At 45.9% G+C, this 19,076-nt stretch overlaps 1 protein-coding gene across 1 annotated transcript; it reads left to right on the top strand.

Moving 5' to 3' along the window:
* Positions 1-1,138: 1,138 nt before the first annotated feature.
* On the top strand, positions 1,139-18,546 carry LOC119446791 (uncharacterized). The gene is made up of 4 exons (XM_037711345.2): positions 1,139-1,798; positions 2,927-7,143; positions 12,927-13,142; positions 15,502-18,546. The coding sequence occupies exons 2-4, from the start codon at positions 2,955-2,957 to the stop codon at positions 16,626-16,628; spliced, it is 5,532 nt and encodes a 1,843-aa protein (XP_037567273.2). The 5' UTR covers positions 1,139-1,798; positions 2,927-2,954; the 3' UTR covers positions 16,629-18,546.
* The last annotated feature ends 530 nt before the right edge of the window (positions 18,547-19,076 follow it).

Raw genomic sequence — 19,076 nt, 5'->3', positions numbered from 1 at the left:
TTCGAAACCGGTGGAAACCACGAAATACAATGACGCAATGTGCGGGACATACGTATATACATGTTATAATTATACGCATTAGCGATGCTTTTTATTTGTTTCAGACGCCGTGGCTATATACGTACACTACCCATATAGCTTGTATTTTTTCTTACAGCTATAGCAGCTACTTATAGTTACTTATAGCAGTTACTTATCGGTACTTATTGTAAAAAGTCAAACTTCATTTCTGCTGTCATATATGCTACGTCCACCCCTGCGAGTGTGGCGAAAGTTATAATGTCACTTTCCACGATTAATTTTTATTGTGAGCCATGACATGACGCTACTCTTGTATGCATGTCACTGCAGCCAGGGGGTGGCACACCGGGCACGTGGCCCCGCCCCCCTACCCTCGAAAATTTTCTGATAGAATGCGGCCTTTCCAGCCTTCCCCCCCTTTGCTGATAACAATTTATGGCTACGCCACCGCGCTACAGTAAGCGGTAGTAGAGCGCATATGGCCAAATGGTAGAGCGTGGATCAACACCGGCAACAAAATGAGCGGTAATGGTGTACACGCGCACGACGTCCCAGCATTGCTTATTAACAGCATGTATATACATGGTAGTAGAAGGGCCCTGCTCATTCTGTTAAGCGCGCAATATATATATATATATATATATATATATATATATATATATATATATATATGCGTAATGCGAAGACGTGGGGTGTCGTTCCCCACCTGCGGACAGTTGTTATTCATCCGTTTCCATTTCCATTAATTTATCATTTCATTCATTAAATTAGTAAGTACAAGTAATTTCCCCTATATGTTGTCCTTGTTTGTTGGCTTATATATATATATATATATATATATATATTATATATATATATATATACACTGTCGAAAAAGCACATGGAACGTATTTTATTCGATAGAGCGTCGCGACATTGTTTGTTGAGTACGCTACGTAAGTGCTTCTTCCTCTGCTTATGGACAAGGACAAGATCGAACGACTTCATATACTTGGGTCTACACGCCCACGAGCCAGTGGAAAAGAATGACAGAGGTTCTCGAGCTGCAGTGCACTCGCGAAAACATAATTCTGACCTCTGAATTCATGGCGTCTCTTTCGGTGCACGTTCTACCAGACCGAGTCCGCGCGTGCCCGAGAGAGCACCTGTTTTGGCCCCGCGAAGTCGGAGCAGCCTTTGCTTGAAGCGCGCAATAACGGGCGGCGATGAGCGGTCGCTGGTTCGCAGGGGCAGACACCTTAGCTGTCGCAGCTGTTCGTGAAATGCGCACACGGCAGCACCGTAAACGTATGCGCACTGATACACACAGCGACGACACGACGCGCGATTCCCGCTCCAGGCGCGCCGCCACGGAATCTAGGCTGCGCATCGGCTTTTATTCGCGGACGAAATGATTTCCTTTTAGCCCGGTTTCAGGCGGTGGCGAGTCGCCCGCTAGCGCGGAGCGCGCACCGCGAAGTTGCAGCTAGCACGGAGGAGATGGCCGCGCAGTGGAGCAAGCTCCCAAGCTCCCCTACCCCGAGCGCCACCAATGGACCTGGTCCGGCATGTGGACGGCGCCATCTCATTGGATGACGAGAGTTCGCTTCTCCCGTCGTATGTGTCGGAACGCCGCGAGCCCAAGCTTGTCCCGCTTCGGAAACGGGTTGTTTGGTGCAAAATCACATCTTCCGACGTCAAAAAGTGTCGCCCGAACACTGTGAAACCAACGAGGATGTGGTGCAACAGTTGTGAAGCATACCCGGAGGGATATTCAGCGCGTCCCGCGACTGCTTTGGTGAGTGATCATTCGAAAGGTGGTGCCGTGAAGCCCAACTTACCGTTGCTGCTTTTCCTCTGCAACAAGTGGCACGTCTGTTTGTGGCTGGTGCACCGCTGACGTTACCGACAGCATGTCCGAGTTCGGGTAGAGTGGCTTTTGCTGATTGCTAAGTGAAGGAACGTGTCGGTGTAAGCTGCGCGGAATCGCTAGTTGAGAGTGGGCCTCGGGTCGTGGTTCTAAAGGAAACTGCCCGTCTCACTATAATGGCCGATTTTGGAACGAGAACGTGTCGGTGGATAAACGCGTTCGCGCCGCTTCACTCTACCCGCATATGTTATTCCCTTAAAACTCACAGATTACTACTGTAAAGTAATCGGTTCCATTAAAAACTGGAGTAACGGCAGCTAGTCCAAACAGACCGAGCTGTGCACTCGCGACTGCTACGATAGCCTTTGATGATGCCTACGTGACTTATCGTAAGTAGGGTAATTTACGGGTCGTGTACATTCGCGTTGTGCCGAAAGTCAACGATTCCACGTTTAGGACGTCGGCGTTGGTGGGTCTAGAGAGGAACGCGTATAGGTGATGTTTTGTAGCGTCTCGTGCTGGTCTAGCAACCATTTTGCGAACTACTGCGGTCTTGTCGGCGATTCAATTGCTGATAAAAGAGAAGGCGTCTGCAAAGCTCGGTGCTGTCCTCATGTGCTGCTCCGCTCTGCGTCGGTGTAAGAAGCTTTGCTAGCATCCGTGCAGGCACGTGTCGTGAATGTTGAATGCCGTGTGCTTTTTCTCCGACGGTCACCTCAGCTTTCGGCGTTGCTCTCTGGGTTTCCTGCTCCGCGCGGCCATGTTATCATATGTGCTGTTTTGAGGCGCGTCATTATCGGCAGAATTCTGTAGTGCTTGCCCTCGCTCGGAATGGTAAATTCTTCGACTTTCGTGTGCGCGATGTGTTCTGCAAGCTACCTTTCTTTCTTTCTTTTTCTTTTTTCGTAATAGGGTCAATACAATCAAGTCGCGGCCAGGGGACAACGTAACGAAAGCCGCTTTAGAACCGCGTATTTCGCGTTTCACAGCGGAAATAATTTGTCGATGTAAACTCACTGCTCCAGAAAGTGATAACTTGTTTTGTTCCCTTTACAGGCTGATGAGTGATGAAGCGCGAAGCTGAATGGAAGCCGTAAGACGACGACAGGGGCCCACCAAGATGGACCATGAGGAGGAAGAAGACGTGGACGATCCGAAGCAAGACAGTGGATCTGGCCACAGCACTGAGAGCGAAGAAGCCACTGACCAGTCCTCGGGCTCTCCCAGCAGCGAAGGATCTCCTAAGCATGATGATGAAATGGGTGAAGTCTCCCAGGACAACACCGATGACAACACTGACGTTGATGATGGGCATGAGCCACAGAATGAGATCCGCGATGGTGAGTTCCAGTTCCAGGTCCAGAGCTTCCATATTGTGACTGTTAATGCCCGACAAGGGAAGAAGCAGTTCAAGTGTGATGTCTGCACAGGAACCTACCAGCATGCTTTCAGCCTCAAGAGACACTTTCTCAGGACGCACGTTAACTACAAGTACCTGTCAGAAGCAGACATCACAAACTGTAATATCAATCTTAATCAGGTGCGTCAGTTGCGGGAAGAAAGTGACTCCTTGCTGGGCACTGCTTCAGGTGAATCCAAGTTCTTAGGGCTGTATCGTTGCCACCTGTGTTCCACTCTCTTTGACTTAAGAGATGAATTAAAAGCGCATGTTGGCAGCCATGTGGATGATAATGGCCAGAAAGGTTTCAGTTGTGGCCACTGTGAAATGACATTCACTCACCGTCAAAACCTTGTTCGTCACCAGTCCGTCCATTCAGGAGAGAAGCAGTTTTTCTGCAGGCATTGTGACAAGAGCTTCCCGACTCAAGCGAACCGACGGCGCCACGAAAAGACTCATGAGAGCTCGGACTTGCCTTTTCCTTGTTCATTTTGTGCAGCTTCATTTGATCATGGTGTGCACTTACAGAAGCATCTCAGGAAGCACCACCCCGAGCATTACTACCCATGTGAGTTGTGTTCCAAGTTTTTTCTGGAGGAAGGGCAGTTAAAGAAACACAGGGCCACACATCGAGTTCCCATCGAGGGATCATCATCAAAAGGATGCAAGCCACCAGATGCACATGCTGTCTTCAGGCGAAAGCGTGTAAAAGGCTTTGAGCCTGAAAACAAGTATCTCTGCAGCATCTGTAAGCGTAGGTTCACAACATTTATAAGTTTACGCCAACATAAGATATCTGCCCACGCAGCAGTGCAGCAAGAGAAACGAACGCGTTCCCTGCAGCCACGGAAGGAGCCAATATCTGTCCGATCTCGCTCAGCCAAGCCAGCTGTGAAGGAAATGTCTGAGGAAGAATTCTACATGACAATTGCTCATCGCATCTCTGAAAACCTGCTCTACCACCTGGATGGGAAGTCTACACAGCTCAACATAAAGCAGGATCCATGTGCCTTTCCAGAGGAGAAGAGTGAGAAGGCAACTGTTCAGTACAGCATTCATAACTTCCCTGCTGCTTTTGATATTACCCAAATGATGCAGATTTACTCAAATCGTGTTCCATCTAGCAACCATGGAGTGTCTAATGATGGCTCAGACAACAGTGAAGAAACAGAGTGTATCTTCCTGGGAGGTTCGCAGCAGGACCACAGCTGGTCTCAAAAGAGCAATGGCGTTGCTAATTTTAGGTCGCAGAAGGCTGGAGAGAATGTGATAGGACGCAACGTCCCTGTGACCTTTATATGCTCAGTGTGTGCATCAAAATTTAGCTCGAGGAAGGCCATTGATGAACATAAGATCAATAATCACCCAAATGTTGTGTGCACTCATGTGGAAATAGAAGGAGAAAAAGAAGTGCCCCCTGAATTGTGCTGGACATTCACAAGTCCTGTCGGGTTCCTCCAGAGCAACACAGCCGCAATGAGAGCTGACCCAGTGCCAGCACAGGAGAACCTTGTCTGCACCAAGTGCAGCTCAAGCTTCACTTCTCGTGTTGACCTCCACCAGCACATCCTGGACTGTGGTACCAACTCAGGCTTTCAGAAGCAGCTAACTAAGGGTTACAGTGTGCATAGCCGCCTTGGATGCTCTGCGAGGCAGCTTAATGTGGCCAGCAGAGAAGTTCATGTGAAGGGAAAGAAGAGGCCGCAAATTTCTGAGAGTCCCTTTGCAGAGGCTAAACGTGCTAAGGCAGGGGTCTGCTCACCTCAGAATGATGAGCAGGCCCTCGATTTGAAGATGCATTCTGGAAACACTCCTGCCGAATCTGTCCCAGACATGGTTGTTGAAGATGACACATCTTCTGTTGTAGAACAGGACGATGCGGTTAAGCAAGTTGAAAGTACAGGGCACACAGAAAACACAGATACTGATGTTTCTGTTTCACAATATGCAGGAGGTGAACATGAAGCAACTGCACTTGGCACTGTTGTTGAAAGTGCAGTTGCAGACATTGAAAAAGTGGAAGAATCGGACACAGGTGCTGTGCAGTTGGACACAGCTGTTGTGGATGACTCTGATAATATGCAGCAATCTAGTCCTGAAGAATTAGTTGTCAGTGCACCCAGCAACGACACACATGAGGCTGCACAAATTGTGGAAAAGACGGATGACATGCCTCCCAGTGTACCTGAATCATCTCTTAAAGATGATGTCTTGCCACAGTCTCGAGAAGACTCATGCGAAGAGGTCAAAGCTGAAAGTGATCAATTTGAGTTTGCAGACATTGAGCAGGCACCATCTCCCATATTTGGTGAGGGTAGAAGAGTTCTCAGAAGCAAGACTGCAGCAGCCAGTAATGCCACTGGTGGTGCTTCTTCTGCTCTTGTAAATTCTCACACATGCAGCACCTGCAAGCGAAGTTTTACGTATCTGGCTAGCTTGAAAAAACACCTGAGAGATATTTGTCCCAACAAAAAGGTGGCTGGACAAAAGGTTGTAAAGCGACGAAAGGCTGGGAAGATCTCTAGAAAGGAAAGCACTTCAAGTGAGATTCAAACATGCACAGAACCTGTGCAGGATGACACAGATGTGAAGAAGGAAAACACTGAAACTGCCAGTTCCTGCTTGTTAAGTTCAGTTACCTTCCCTGAAGAAGCCGATACAAGTGGTCTTGAACTTCTTGCCAATGCTTCCATGGAGCGGGCAGCCCCCAGCTGCCCCAGTGGGACATCTTGGTCTCCTAGCAGCTGTCCTGTAAATCCACCACCCAGCACTCTCCAGGCTAAAGAACCTGAAAGTAAAGTGCTGTCTGCACCACCTCGCAGGCTTAGAGGAAAAGAACGCGTGGATGATGCCTCCTCTGAAGCCTGTGACGTTGACCATAAGCCAGATATCAGACCCCACTCACAGGAGCACACCTGCCCCTACTGTCTTCACTCATTTGCCTACCTTTCGAACTACCGAAAACACCTTCGTGAAGTGTGCCTTTTAAAGAAGAAGGCCAAGCAGAATGGAGATGGCAATGAGTCCTTGTTCAGCGCCAAGACAGCTGGCTCAGATGAGTCTCGTTCTCTTGTGGACAGAGCTGATGGTCCTTCTACTATTACCATGTCCTTCAAGGGACGCATTGAAAATTCAGTCATCAATCTGCTTAGGAGCCAGTCAAAGCAGGTAGAACTGATTGGGGCCCAGGCAGCTGCAGTCAAGGATCAACCCGGTGGAGCCAATCATTCCTCACCTAACTTTATGACTTTCTCATGCCCGGTGTGCCACAAGATCTTCCTCTCGTATGTCAAGATGCTGCAACACCGCCTTTCTCACAAGCTCCAGACAGATGAGCCATCAGTAAAGGAGGAGAAGGCAGATGTTCCTGATGTAGCAGATTCCCACGATGTAGAAATGCCTTTAGCTGATGATGCAGGACAGAGTTTGGATAATGTACGACGGAGTGATCGCATTCATTCTTCTGCATCTGCTTCCATTGTGAAAACAGATGAAGATCAGCGCTTCGATGAAATTCTTGTAGGTGTGCGAGGTGGTGAAGGTGTTGAGAACGATGCCCTTGAGGAGGAGCTGAAGAGAGAAGAGCACAACTATGCCGTTTCTCTGGCTGAGCTGGACAGTCTTCCTGATGAAGATGATGGTGAGGATGCAGCTGAAGGGGAGGCAACCAAGGAATCCCCCAGCCCTGTTGAAGTGGCACCTTCAGAAGCCAGCACTGAAACCAAGCCAGCAGTTACACCCAAGAAAACTGCTGCTGGAAAGAAGAGCCCAGCAAGTGAGAATGGGAGCAAGGCGCCTGCTAAGGATAAGGTGCGGCGTGGAATGCGAAGACTCTCCGGCAGGACATCTAAGACTACATCCCGGGACAAGCAATAATGGTGTTGAAGGGAACCAAATTGTGCTCAAGGTTCTTTTTCTTTCTTTCTTTTTTTAACCAGTGATTCGTGGCTGCATTTGATGTAGTCATTAGCCTTTCATCACATGTCGGAGCAATACCTCCCAAAGTTTGACACAAGATCTGTTTTTCAGAATGAGAAAACTTGTGCTCAAGAAGACTTTTCAGAAGCTGACACACTTGGTGATTGTGTGCCTTATGTGCTAAATGATTTTAAGGCTGCTTAACTGTGGTGTGTCACATGTATCTCAGAGGATTTATGGAGCAGTTATGAATATATTAGTTTGTGCTGTTATGTTTACAAGCTAAAAATGATTTAATGTCAAGAAATGCTTGTAAATAGGAGCATTTTTATTTATGTTGAATGTTTAAGTGTCCTTTTTGTGCAGCCTGATGTATGATGACATGTTTATTTAATTGTGAAACTGTGTTCATAAGCTTTCCGTGTGAACGGTAACTGACACGTTTATTGGATTCATAATGTAATCACGCACCTTATTGTTGTGTACGAGAGATTGTTGTTTGATTACTTACAGAGCGTAAATGTAACAACTTAGCAAACACTGCTCACGAGTTGAGAGAACTTGTATCTGTGCCTTGCCATTAACTGATCATATTGCATATCTATCAGTAGAATTCTCATATTTTTCAGACGAATTGTACACACTTTTGCACCAGTCGTACTCCCAAATGTGCCTTGGAAAAGTCAACCCATATTTTATTGTAATTATAAAAAGGAAAAAAAAAAAAACACTATAAAGAATCAATGTTTTATACTTTGCCACTATTACCAATGTTGTTTGGCAAATGAAGGGAAAATATTTTGTGACGTATAATAAACAGCATTTTTCAGTCTTAATACATAGTCTCTATGCCCCTTTCATTGACCTATATTTTTACCTCCTGTTGAGATGGCTTTTCTGCATGCTTTAGGTGCAATGAGAGAAAGCCACTGAAAACAAGCAGGCAAATACAAATGCACGTGGAACTTTAAATGGGCGCAGGTGACTCATTTTGCTTGGCTTGCCTGAATTCAACTGATACCTTGAGTAAGAACTTATTCAAGATTTACGCATTAGTTTAATGATTGGATAGCTAATTGGTCAATCTCCTAGCCCTGCACGCTTGTAGCAGAAGCTGTGGGGTCGTTGGGGCCGGTGCAACTACTGACGTGCAATGGACAATTTGCCGATTCAGTATGGCGGTACGACCGCAATCTCTTGAGTGCTTTACTGGTGCCGATGTCACTGTATTTACGGTGATCTCCAGTCGGGTGCACAAGACTCTCCTGTAGTAGGGGCAGTAGTCCTGTGATATCCTGTGCATTGTCTAGGCCTTAAAATGTTTTTGCCGAGTTGTGTTGTGTCTGCTGTATCAAAGGGGGGTTACGTATGGTGCTAGGACAATTTCAATAATTCCCGGACACATGCAAAGTATGTTTTTTGCTGGTGCTCTCCATGTTTCACGGCAAGTTCACTCGTTCAGTTCGGTTTAACATTTGTACCATGGTGTTCTTATTGACGAAGGCGGTAAAGGTATGTGTGAGCTTGCTTTCGTTTCACCAGATATCATAGACTGTTGGTTTGCAAAACGGGCTCTCCTTACGCAAAGTGTGTGTGTGTGTGTGTTTGTGCCTAGCTTTTATTGCTGCCATACATTTATTCAGAGATATGTGGACTTCTCAATTCTACAGTGGTATTCTTAAAGCCATTGCTTAACACCTTACAGAAAGTGGGTGCGAACAACATTTGTGTTCATTTGATACTTTCACCGCTTTCCTTACATGTGCCCATTCCGCATAGGATGCGGGTTCATGCCATTCTCACCTCAGCCATTTGAATTTTCTTTGTTATATCTGATTGGGGCAGTTTCCATACTGCAAAGGTCCAATTATTAACCTGTTCATGGAACTGGCGTCTCCATATCATAAAGAGCTCTGAAACAATCGTAAGGTCCTTATATGCTTCCCAGATTTTGCCGGTCACTTCTCCTCTCCAATACCTTATTCATACACTCTTACACCATTTAAGGTACTTGATCTGAGCTGGCCTCCTGGTTGTGTTGCCCAAACTAAGGTCCTCACATGAGGCTTGTTTTGATGTAGTACAGCTTATGAACATCAGGGAGACCGGTGAATGAGGCAAGCAAGGACAGTGAATGCGAGAGAACATTGTCTATTAGTCCGTGCCTTGTTAACTCTCTTTCACTCCAACACGACAAAGGAAAGTTTCATTAAAGGAGCCCTGAACCACCCCTCGGGCTTGGTGAAATAACATAATCCGCGGGTAGCATACGCTGCAGTGAACATCTCAGCCAAGTTTTGCTGTCGTACGTGGTGCATGGAGCTCGCAAGCAGAGCGCAAAGTCGCCTTTCTCTCAAACGCTTTCGTTTCAACAGAAGCCATGATCCTCACTCTTTTCTGTGTGCTTTATTTCGTCGTAAAGCACATTCCTATACGCGGCTGCTATTCGTTGCTGTGGTCTGCTACACCGCGGCCGCCGTGGGCTGCCGCCACGAGTCCACTGGCTAAGCGCACTGCGGCTCGCTGAACACAATGGCGTATGGCTTACATTTAGCGCGTCATAGGCACCAAAATCAGAAGTCATGGTATCTATGTTAACATACAAAATGAAATTTTAACTGCGCACCATGGTGAATTTCGAAGGCAGAGCGTTGCAGCCCTGCCCCACTCCGCTGTAGCCCTGCCCCACTCCGCTGTAGCCTTCGCAGTGCAAGGCATTGAAGAAGGAATGGGAGCACAGTGGAGGCCGTGTTTCATTGCCAATAACTCCGCTTCTGCTGAACGCATTGAAGTACTTTCTGAGGCAAAGTATTTCTGAAATAGCCGATTTTCACTTCAAATGCCTCTCTCCACTTTGATAAAAAGTGGTTCAGGGCCCCTTTAATCACTCATAAGCCTAGCATCACAAACATTTAATCAAGAGCTGAAGCATGCCTGTTCTGGATAACCAGTGGCCCTGCTGAAAAATATCATCCATTGTATCATGTCAATCCATTAACTCTTTCAGTGGCATTTTTTTTTTCTTGGATATTATGAAATGAGCACAATGGTTTATTTTCGGTTATTCAGAAGGGAAAAATATGGCACAGATAATGGCAAATGCACTCTTAGTATGGTCCTCGCATTCCTATCTTCATTTTCTATCTCCTACCCAGTTTAGTTCTGACACGCACGCTTCCATGTTAGCGGCGCCATGTCAGGGTAAAAAAGAAACTGCTGTAAACGTACGAGAGATGGCAGAAAGAAGCAAGACTTGTGCTATGGCGCGAATATTTGAGCGGGAAATCGCCGTGGTAGTGGTGCACAAAGTCTGGGAGCCGCCTCTTCGATCGGCGGTTACGCACTCTGCGCAATGCAACTATGCCCACAAAGGGGCGCATTCCACAGCGCACTAGGAACAACCGAGATGGAGCATACCCAGAGAGATGAGAAGATATGCTTCTAGAAGTATACAACAGATGGTGAAACTACCTCGGACCTTGCCAACTTCGTGTTAGTGTGCACATCCAAGTGGCGAGAGTGGAAAACGTACTGGCACATCAGTGACACTGAAAGGGTTAAAGAAAGCCTTGGACTCGTAAGTGCTGTCTCTGTGTGTCTGTTTCTTTCTACGTCCTCGTTCAGTTGTGTTTACACATTCTATCATGGACAGCATCTCGTGTCGTACGCCTCACAATAAGAGTGCAAATGGGAAATGAAAGCATTGAGAGCATGAAAACCACACATCTTGTCGAAAACAGAGGCAGAAAAGAAAGCACAAAAGATATAGACCAAAAAAAGAGTAGCCAAAGAAATTGATACCACACAGTAACATTCAACTGGGGATGCAAATATAAATCACTTCTAAAAAATTATTACAAAACTTCTTGTCAGAAAAAAAAAAGATTTGAAGAAAACAAATGAGTGGAGCGGGGGATATACCTTTTAGTCCTGATCTGACGAGATGAAAAATCGCTGCTGTTTACATTATTGCCGTAAGTGTAATGTATAGATGTGGGAGCTTTTTTCAGAAAATTTATGCATGTTGGTTGTAGTGTGTTGACTTTATAACTGTGTATGAGATACGACTCTATATTTTCTGTCTCTTGGAGAGTGAAAATAGACCTTTAAGTTAATCAATGTTGTGATCAGGCAGGTTAAAATGCTCACCGACTTCCTGGGAAAGTTTCTTGGCTGTGTTTGTATGATACCCATTCAATCGTAACATTCATTGTCTATTCTGTCTTCCCAACTTATTGTTTGTGGCTGAATTAGTATTCCAGCATATAAGTGACACTAGCCGAAGTACATGTAAAACTGCACTTAATTTCGTGAGCGTATATTTACTTGCAGCTTTTAATCTTTATGAAATTTTGATGGTGTTTTGCAGGTAACCCTAGGTTACCCTAGGTGTTTTGCACCTAGGGTAAGAACAGGCCATTATGATTATTGTACGCTGAGGTTTCACTTAATTTACTTTTTTTTTTAACCATACTAATTGGAAGAACCAGCAGCACCCACCCCCTCTTTGTTTTAACATTTGGACTTCCCTCATCCTATGCACTCCCTTACTTTCCTCTCTCAGCGGTGGACATTCAGCTATGTAAATGCTGTCAAGGAAAGCAGTTATAGCCCCGACAAAGACGAGTAAAAAAATTGGCTCTAGAGACTTCTCTTGTTCAACCACTGTTGAGACACAGTGGATGCGACTTATGATGGCTTGGCTTGAAGTGTCATCATCATCATTGGGCACTTTTGCCGTTGATTGTTGTGAAAAGGCTACTTAAACAAGACTGTCAGTTGCACGAGCCACACACTCCATTCTATTTTTGCTGATGCACCAGCTGCTTCTCTCTTTGCAGTTAGTACAATCTACTGCTGATGCCGATACAACCAGTAACCATGCATCTATGGATGCACTAGTTGCAGAAAATGTCAATAGCGTGTTCTAGCTGGCATAATGCATTTTTCAAAAGATGTTCTGCTGTTATGTAGAGAGCAACACTTGAAGTGTGCAGCCATATGCGACATATGCAACCCCTTCCTTTCTGTACATTTTGAATTTGCTGTTTGTAGCTCAAATATACGCATTGGTTGTGCATTACATGTCATATTCGCCTGTGAGTGACATGCTTGTGCAGCAAGATTTATTTGAATCAGCTTGCCTAAGGCTACAAGAAGCATGAAGGGAAGACTTTCTGTTACTGACTTTGCTGTACTTCCGGCAAGAAGATGTCGTGTTCGTCTGGCTTCACTTTCTGACATGCTTTCAGGTTGCCCTCACTTTTGGCTAGTGTTTCAACATCATGACAGTAAAGTCTGCCATGTATACAAGCTATGCATATTGCAAAAAACTGACAGGCTCAACAATAAATATAAAGGCAGGAAGGAAATCAAAAGCAAACCTATCGCTATACAAACATGCAGTTGTGGTATTCTTGACAGGTCATTTCTGACAGAAAATGTTACTAGGCTCGTCGAAAAAGAAAATATACAAAAGAGGCTTCAACATGTATAATGAATCTGATTATCACTGCCAAAGCCAGGTGCTAATCAAAATACAGCTTGAATGCCATCTTTCACATCTTTGTAGGACTGCTGGAATTATCTGAATATTTAAAACACCAGTATTTGTGTAGGTTGCCCATTTGCTAACTCTCATCAAAAAGGGAGAAACGCTCTGAAGGGCTTTACCTCTGACTATGTAGTGAGCTGTCCCTTTCCCCTTGTTCTTCATTGCTCTTTTGTGTCTCTTCATAGCTCTGGCACTTCAAAAGGCAGCCACGTGCCTCCTTACCTTTGCAGCGAGTTCAACCATGGCAGAAACTACTGGTATGCATCTGGCTGCCGACCTACTCGCTGAGAAGCCGCCTTCTAAAGCATTTGCAGTACTGTGCAACTCCCGTGCTGCCTGGCTGGCCTTCAAGCAACCAGGAAAGGCTGGCTTCAGCACAGCACTCCTGGCCACAAAACTATGTGCCCTCTAACTCTTCGGCATTGACATCTCCCTCCACTGGCTCCCCTCCCATGTAGGGATTCCAGGCAACGAGGAGGTAGATCCACTGACTAAGCAGGCTCTTAACTGCTTAACAGTAGTCAGCAATGCAGTATATTATATACAGTTTCCTCTAACTCGTCAAGGCATACACTTCGACTGCTGCTGCTAAGCTGCAACCCCCGCCGCTGCGCCTGGATCAAGGCTTCACCTGGAAGGAGTGGACACTCCTGAAGAATGCAATAAGTCAGCTGCTGATTGACTGCCGCCCGCAAGCACCGACTGGGCAGGACCTCCTCCCCTTTCTGCACAGACTGCGGGGCAGAAGAAACACTGGCACACCTCCTGTGTCCCTGCCCAGCACACGCAACGCAACAAGCACAACTCGCTGCTACCCTCCACTTGCATGGCCCACTGACCTCCACTAAAGCTCACTCAAGTGGAGATCAGTGGCAGGCCCTCCCTGCATCCACCATCGCTGACCTGATCTTCCCCACCCACCACAAATAAGCCATGTCTCCAAGGCAGTCCTCGACTTCCTGGAAGACACCGCGTTGTCCAGCAGACTCAAGGTCCGCCTACTGCTAGTCCCGCCACCTTCTCCCTCTAACCCTTCCTTCACTCTTCTATCTTTTCTCCCCACTTCCTTCTCCCCACAGACACCGAGCCATGCTCCCTGCCAAAGTGTCTTTTCGTCACTTCAACCTGAATTCCCCCTACTTGCCTTCAAATATGTTAACTCTAAAGCAAAGGAACAATGGTCGTCCTGTCTTTTCTTCTTGGCACTTTCGATCGCGATCGCCTTTGTCTGCTTCGTCTGCACAAAGAAGCCAACCGCGATCGAAAGTGTCCCGTGTGACACCTGTATTAGAAAGAATACTGCACCTACGCACGTGAGGGTGTATGAAATATGCACAAACATGAAACCTATATTTCTTTCCTCAATGCATTAAACGCATGAAACATTTCTCAGTGCATGTAAACAAGCACAACCCAATCTTTATTGAACCAAAACCATAGAGTTTCTCACTGGTGATATAGTGAGAAACTCTATGACCAACACCAAGACCCATAGTTTCTCACTCTATGCGCCATAGAATAGAACGCATAGAACATGGCATAGAATAAAGCATAGAGTTTCTCCGGTTTTAAGCCCGTTTCACATGGTGCGATTTTGCAGTGCGTTTTTCGCAGCTACGATTTCCGCAGATGCGAAATTCGCAATTCCGTTTCACATGGATCTACGGCAGCTGCGTTTTTCGCATACTCGTTAAGCATTTTGACTGGCGATAACACACCAACGCATCTGCGTTTTTCGCAGAGAAGTTCAGCACGCCGAACATCGAAAAAACGCATGCACGAAGGGTCCGGCAGCCTATTTTACGCAGCTGCGAATTCGCACGTGCGAATTCGCAGACAAAATCGCACCATGTGAAACTCTATGGAATAAAGAACCAACTAAAGAAACCAGCCACCAACCGCTCATGAGCCGCAGTTTCGCTCGCTAAGCCAGCGCTACTGTCGCCGTGTGTGCTAGCCTATGTTTAGCCGATGGTTTAGCCCATGCTTCACTCACATAGCGAAAGGTACTTTAAATTTAAATAATTATTTTAGATAGCTTATAACGAGAAAGTATATATTTGTTTACATTAAACCGAACGTTTGCACATTTACAAGGTTAATCGCGTGCCGGTTGTTTATCTGCTTTGCAGCACTGCGCTTGCCAACGCGCTACCGTTGGCACTCCCGGTGCGTGCACTGTGAACTTTTCGAAAGTGATTGTGAGTTTAGGAGGCAACGACCTGCATTCCCCTGTCAGTTCTTTGGCGTCGTTTCATATTCGGAAGTTACAAACACGACTGCCCCAGCCTCGCGTACCGATCTGTGGCAACTGCATCGTCAAGCTTTACCTCAAAGGCATTGGGTCCGCTACGCTGCTACTTTCGCCAACCTAAGGACAGCAGCCAGGCGCGGACAGACGCACGTAAACGCTTTTCTGGCTGACTAAATTGACTGCCAACTACTCTCAACCCGTTACCAACTGTCGGCTGTTTCGGCAATGTGCGCTTGGGCTGGGTGTGACAGGAACCATTAATGCTGGTAATGCCTCAACTGCACACGTGAGCGAAGTCTTGCTTACCTGGTCAGCTCACGAGAAAGTAGAAGGACCGAAGGCCATAAACGATCTAAGGCTGTTGAATTATGTAGAAGGGAAAGCTTTTTGAAGCAAGATTTCTCACGAGACCTGTGAGAAATGACACAGATGTGAAACAGGCATACACAGTGCGAGTTCTTGCTTGAATCCTCATCCTTAACGAAATACGTACGACTGTCCTTGATCATCTCCTTCCGGCATGGAACAAGCAGCTCCTAGTGGAGTGGCTAGCAGCGGTACCGCAAATGAGCCACTGTACGGTATGCAGCCAAAAGAATTTGAAAGTAAGAATCTGGCTGCAGCACGTGGCAAGCCCAAAAGAGAAGAACCATCAGATGTCTCCGAGCGCAGTGGTCACCGTAAGCATGAGATCAAACGCAATGCACAGGAGCACACCTGTCCATATTGCCTTCATCCGTTTGTCCACCTCTCCAACTACCGAAAACACATTCGCGAAGCATGCCTTTTGAAGAAAAAGAAGAATAAGCGAAATGAAGATGGCAATGAAGCCGTGATTAGCCCAAGGACACCTGGCACAGATGATTCTCGTTCTATCTCGAGAGCAGATTGCCCTGCTGCTACAAACATGTCCCTTAAAGAGCCAGTTGAGAACTCAGTCATCAACATGCTTAGAAACCAGTCGAAGCAGGTGGAACTGATTGGAGCTCAGGCAGCTGCAGTCAAGGATCAACCTTATGGGGCCAACCAGTCTCCACCGAATTTCATGACTTTCTCATGCACGGTGTGCCACAAAATCTTTCTCTCGTACGTCAAGATGTTGCAGCACCGCCTTTCTCACAAGCTCCAGACAGATGAGCCATCAGAGAAGGAAGAGAAGACGGATGTGCCCGATGCAGTAGCTGATGTAGAGATGTCTTCAGTGGCTGTAGCAAGACATAGTCTTGGTAGTGTGGGGCAAGTTGATCACGGTGCTGCATCTGTTCCTGTGGTAAAGTCAGATGAAAAATGCTTCATTAATATTGTGGGTGCGCAAGGTAGTGAAGGTGTGGAGAGCTCTGTTGTCCAGGAGAAACTCGAGAGAGAAGATCCCAACTGTGTGGTATCTCTGGCTGAGCTAGACAGCCTTCCTGATGAAGATGATGGTGAGGATGAAGGGGAGAAGAAGGAGGATTCTCTGAGCCCTTTTGAAAAGGGGCGTTCAGAAACCACCACTGGAAAGGCAGCTCGTGCAACCAGGAAGAGTAGTCCAGGCAAGAAGAGGCCAAGAAGTGAGCGTGCATCATCCAAGGACAAGGTGCAGCGCAAAATTTCTGGCAGAGTATTGAAGACCACTTCCCGGTGCCAGCATTAATAATGCTGAAGGAAACTGGCTTGTGTTTTGCTATGTATATTTTCAAAGTTCATAATTTATAGCCGTGTTTGGTGTGGCCATATGCTGATTGTCACATGCTCGAGCAATACCTCCTAAGTGCAACACAATATCTGTTATTCAGAGTTAGAGAACTTGTGCTGAGGAATGCATTTTGGACGCTGATGAACTGATCAATGTGTGCCTTGTGTGTTAGATTAGTACTGTAAAACTGCTGAACCAGTGGTGGGTCTTTTGTTGCATGTTGGCATTTTGCATGCATGTTGGCAGGTATATTCTGATGACCAGGATTGACTGCTTGTAACTACTTTCCTTTTGCAAAACTCTTCTTGGCTGTAAACCATGACAAATGTGACCAAGTTTGTTACTGCAATGACAGTGAACCATGAGCGACAGAACCTGGACGGCTGATGTGTGAAGAAGTAAAAGAGCCGACTTACCTATACTCTGCTTGATGAAGTTTGTCCAGGAGCATCATATTTATTATGAAAGTATATATTTGATGTTGTTGGTATGGCATAATTCACTCTACATTATGGAAAGGACAGGACAAATGGCCAGAGAGGGGATGGCCAGAGAGAAAGGAGTACTGACACAGATATCTCCCGAGTGTGCAGTTCTTTTGGCCTTGATGGTTTCTTGTGTTAGGTGAACCTTGTGTCTGCTGAGAATGTTGCATTATTTTAACATAAGCAGGCACCCACACACCATGTAATGGGCTGACCATCAGCCTTTGTGCATATGCTTGATATTGTAGTCATGTTGTCTTAATCTATCACTAAGACAGCGACCATATGCCAGTCGTAGCGTTTACCACACGTAAGAAGTATGGAGTATACCGTGTTTCCCGCACACTCGACGTAATTATGTTTACCCGTTCTTGCTAGGGCATTGCACTGCTAAGCTCGAGGCCGTGGGATCAAATCCCAGCCACGGCGGTCATATTTTGGTGCGGGAAAAATGCAAAAACATCTGTGTACCGTGCATTGGGTGCACGTTAAAGAACCCCATGTGGTCAGAATTAGTCCGGGGTCCCCCACTACGGTGTCGCTCATAATCATATTGTGGTCAGACCCCAGAATTTAATTGTTTAACATTAGTTTTTTTTTAAACTTTCTGAATTTGTACGCAATCACTGTATGTGTCATCCATTTCAGCTGTTCGTTCAATGTGCAGTGGATTACATCACATTTAGCCTTTTCTTGCACTTGGAAAATTGCCCATCACTTTACGATTGGTTGGGAAAGATTGTACACACTTATACTTATTTTGTGACATGTTAACCTATTTGTCATATTGACTACTCTTAATATTTTAATGGAAGGATTCTTGACATGTACAGCCTCCCGAATTTTTAGCTATATCGCGCGAGCACACTACAATATGGTCATACGTCGTCCTGAAGGGAACATCGCATATTAGATGACTTGCACAGGAGAGTACTTAATGCACTTGAGAGTACTTCTGGCGGTCTCGCTGATTATCGCCGCTTAAATGTGCTAAAATGACGCGTGATGGACGCTCGCGCGATATAGCTAAAAATGCGGGAGGCTGTACATTTACTGGATGCATGGTGTTATCATACTTCTGTTGCTTACTCAAGTTTGGTTGGTTACAAGAAGTTGTTGATGGCATCAAAGACCATTGTATCGATGCCTTGCCATGGATTAAATGATGGTATTGCGTGTCTTCCAGTACAATTCTCATACTTCTCGGAGTTTTATCATGCATACTTTTGCAACTTTTGCACCCATTATATTTTCATATATGCACTTGAAAAGCTGTCATCAATTCACTGAACATCAAGAAAAAAATATATATTCATTTTTGCCATTTAGGATGTTTGGCTAATTGAGGGAGAGTGCTTTTTGATGATTAATAAACGCATTTTTCTGTCGGAGTTTGACCATGGTGTCATTTCATCTGTTAAGATGGCTTTTCTGCGCACTCCAGATGTGCTGAGGGAAAGCCTCCGGCAAACCGAACGAGCGCGGATATGCTAAACGCTGGCGAACGTGCGTGCCGTAGATTGAGGTTGTGCTAAAATGTACTAAGGATAAAAGGGTGAGCCTTTCTTATTTAAACGCATTCTTAGCTGTGCTTATCACAACCGAAAACCTAGCTATATTGAGAAGGCGATGAAATTATCGCACCACATCCGTTCTACCAGAATATCACAACATGCCCAAATTAATTTTGTCATGTAGTAGCATTATATACATACACATGCAACACGATTACGTTCGCATGCAATCCATCCGTTATCAAGACCACGAATATGTCGTCGCACTTTTCATATCTGGCGCGGGGAATTTGGCCACGTGACTGACAGCTGTTTTAACTGACAGCTGTTTTAACTTTCATCACAAGTACACCAGTGTTCGCGCTGCACCAAACCAATAAGTGATGTGACCGGTTATTGCAAAAATT

The sequence above is a fragment of the Dermacentor silvarum genome, chromosome 3, assembly GCF_013339745.2.
Source record: "Dermacentor silvarum isolate Dsil-2018 chromosome 3, BIME_Dsil_1.4, whole genome shotgun sequence".
NCBI classification, from domain to species: Eukaryota; Metazoa; Arthropoda; class Arachnida; order Ixodida; family Ixodidae; genus Dermacentor; species Dermacentor silvarum.
Note: the sequence above shows the minus strand (reverse complement) of the source record. Positions and strands in the feature narration are given on the sequence as shown.

Excerpts from the sequence above, each read along its gene's own strand:
- LOC119446791 (XM_037711345.2), top strand. The coding sequence starts at position 2,955 with ATGGAAGCCGTAAGACGACGACAGGGGCCCACCAAGATGGACCATGAG. Across the intron at positions 7,144-12,926 it reads TACATCCCGGGACAAGCAAT|CTCTGGCACTTCAAAAGGCA; the intron begins AATGGTGTTGAA and ends GTCTCTTCATAG. Across the intron at positions 13,143-15,501 it reads ACTCCTGGCCACAAAACTAT|CATCTCCTTCCGGCATGGAA; the intron begins GTGCCCTCTAAC and ends ACTGTCCTTGAT.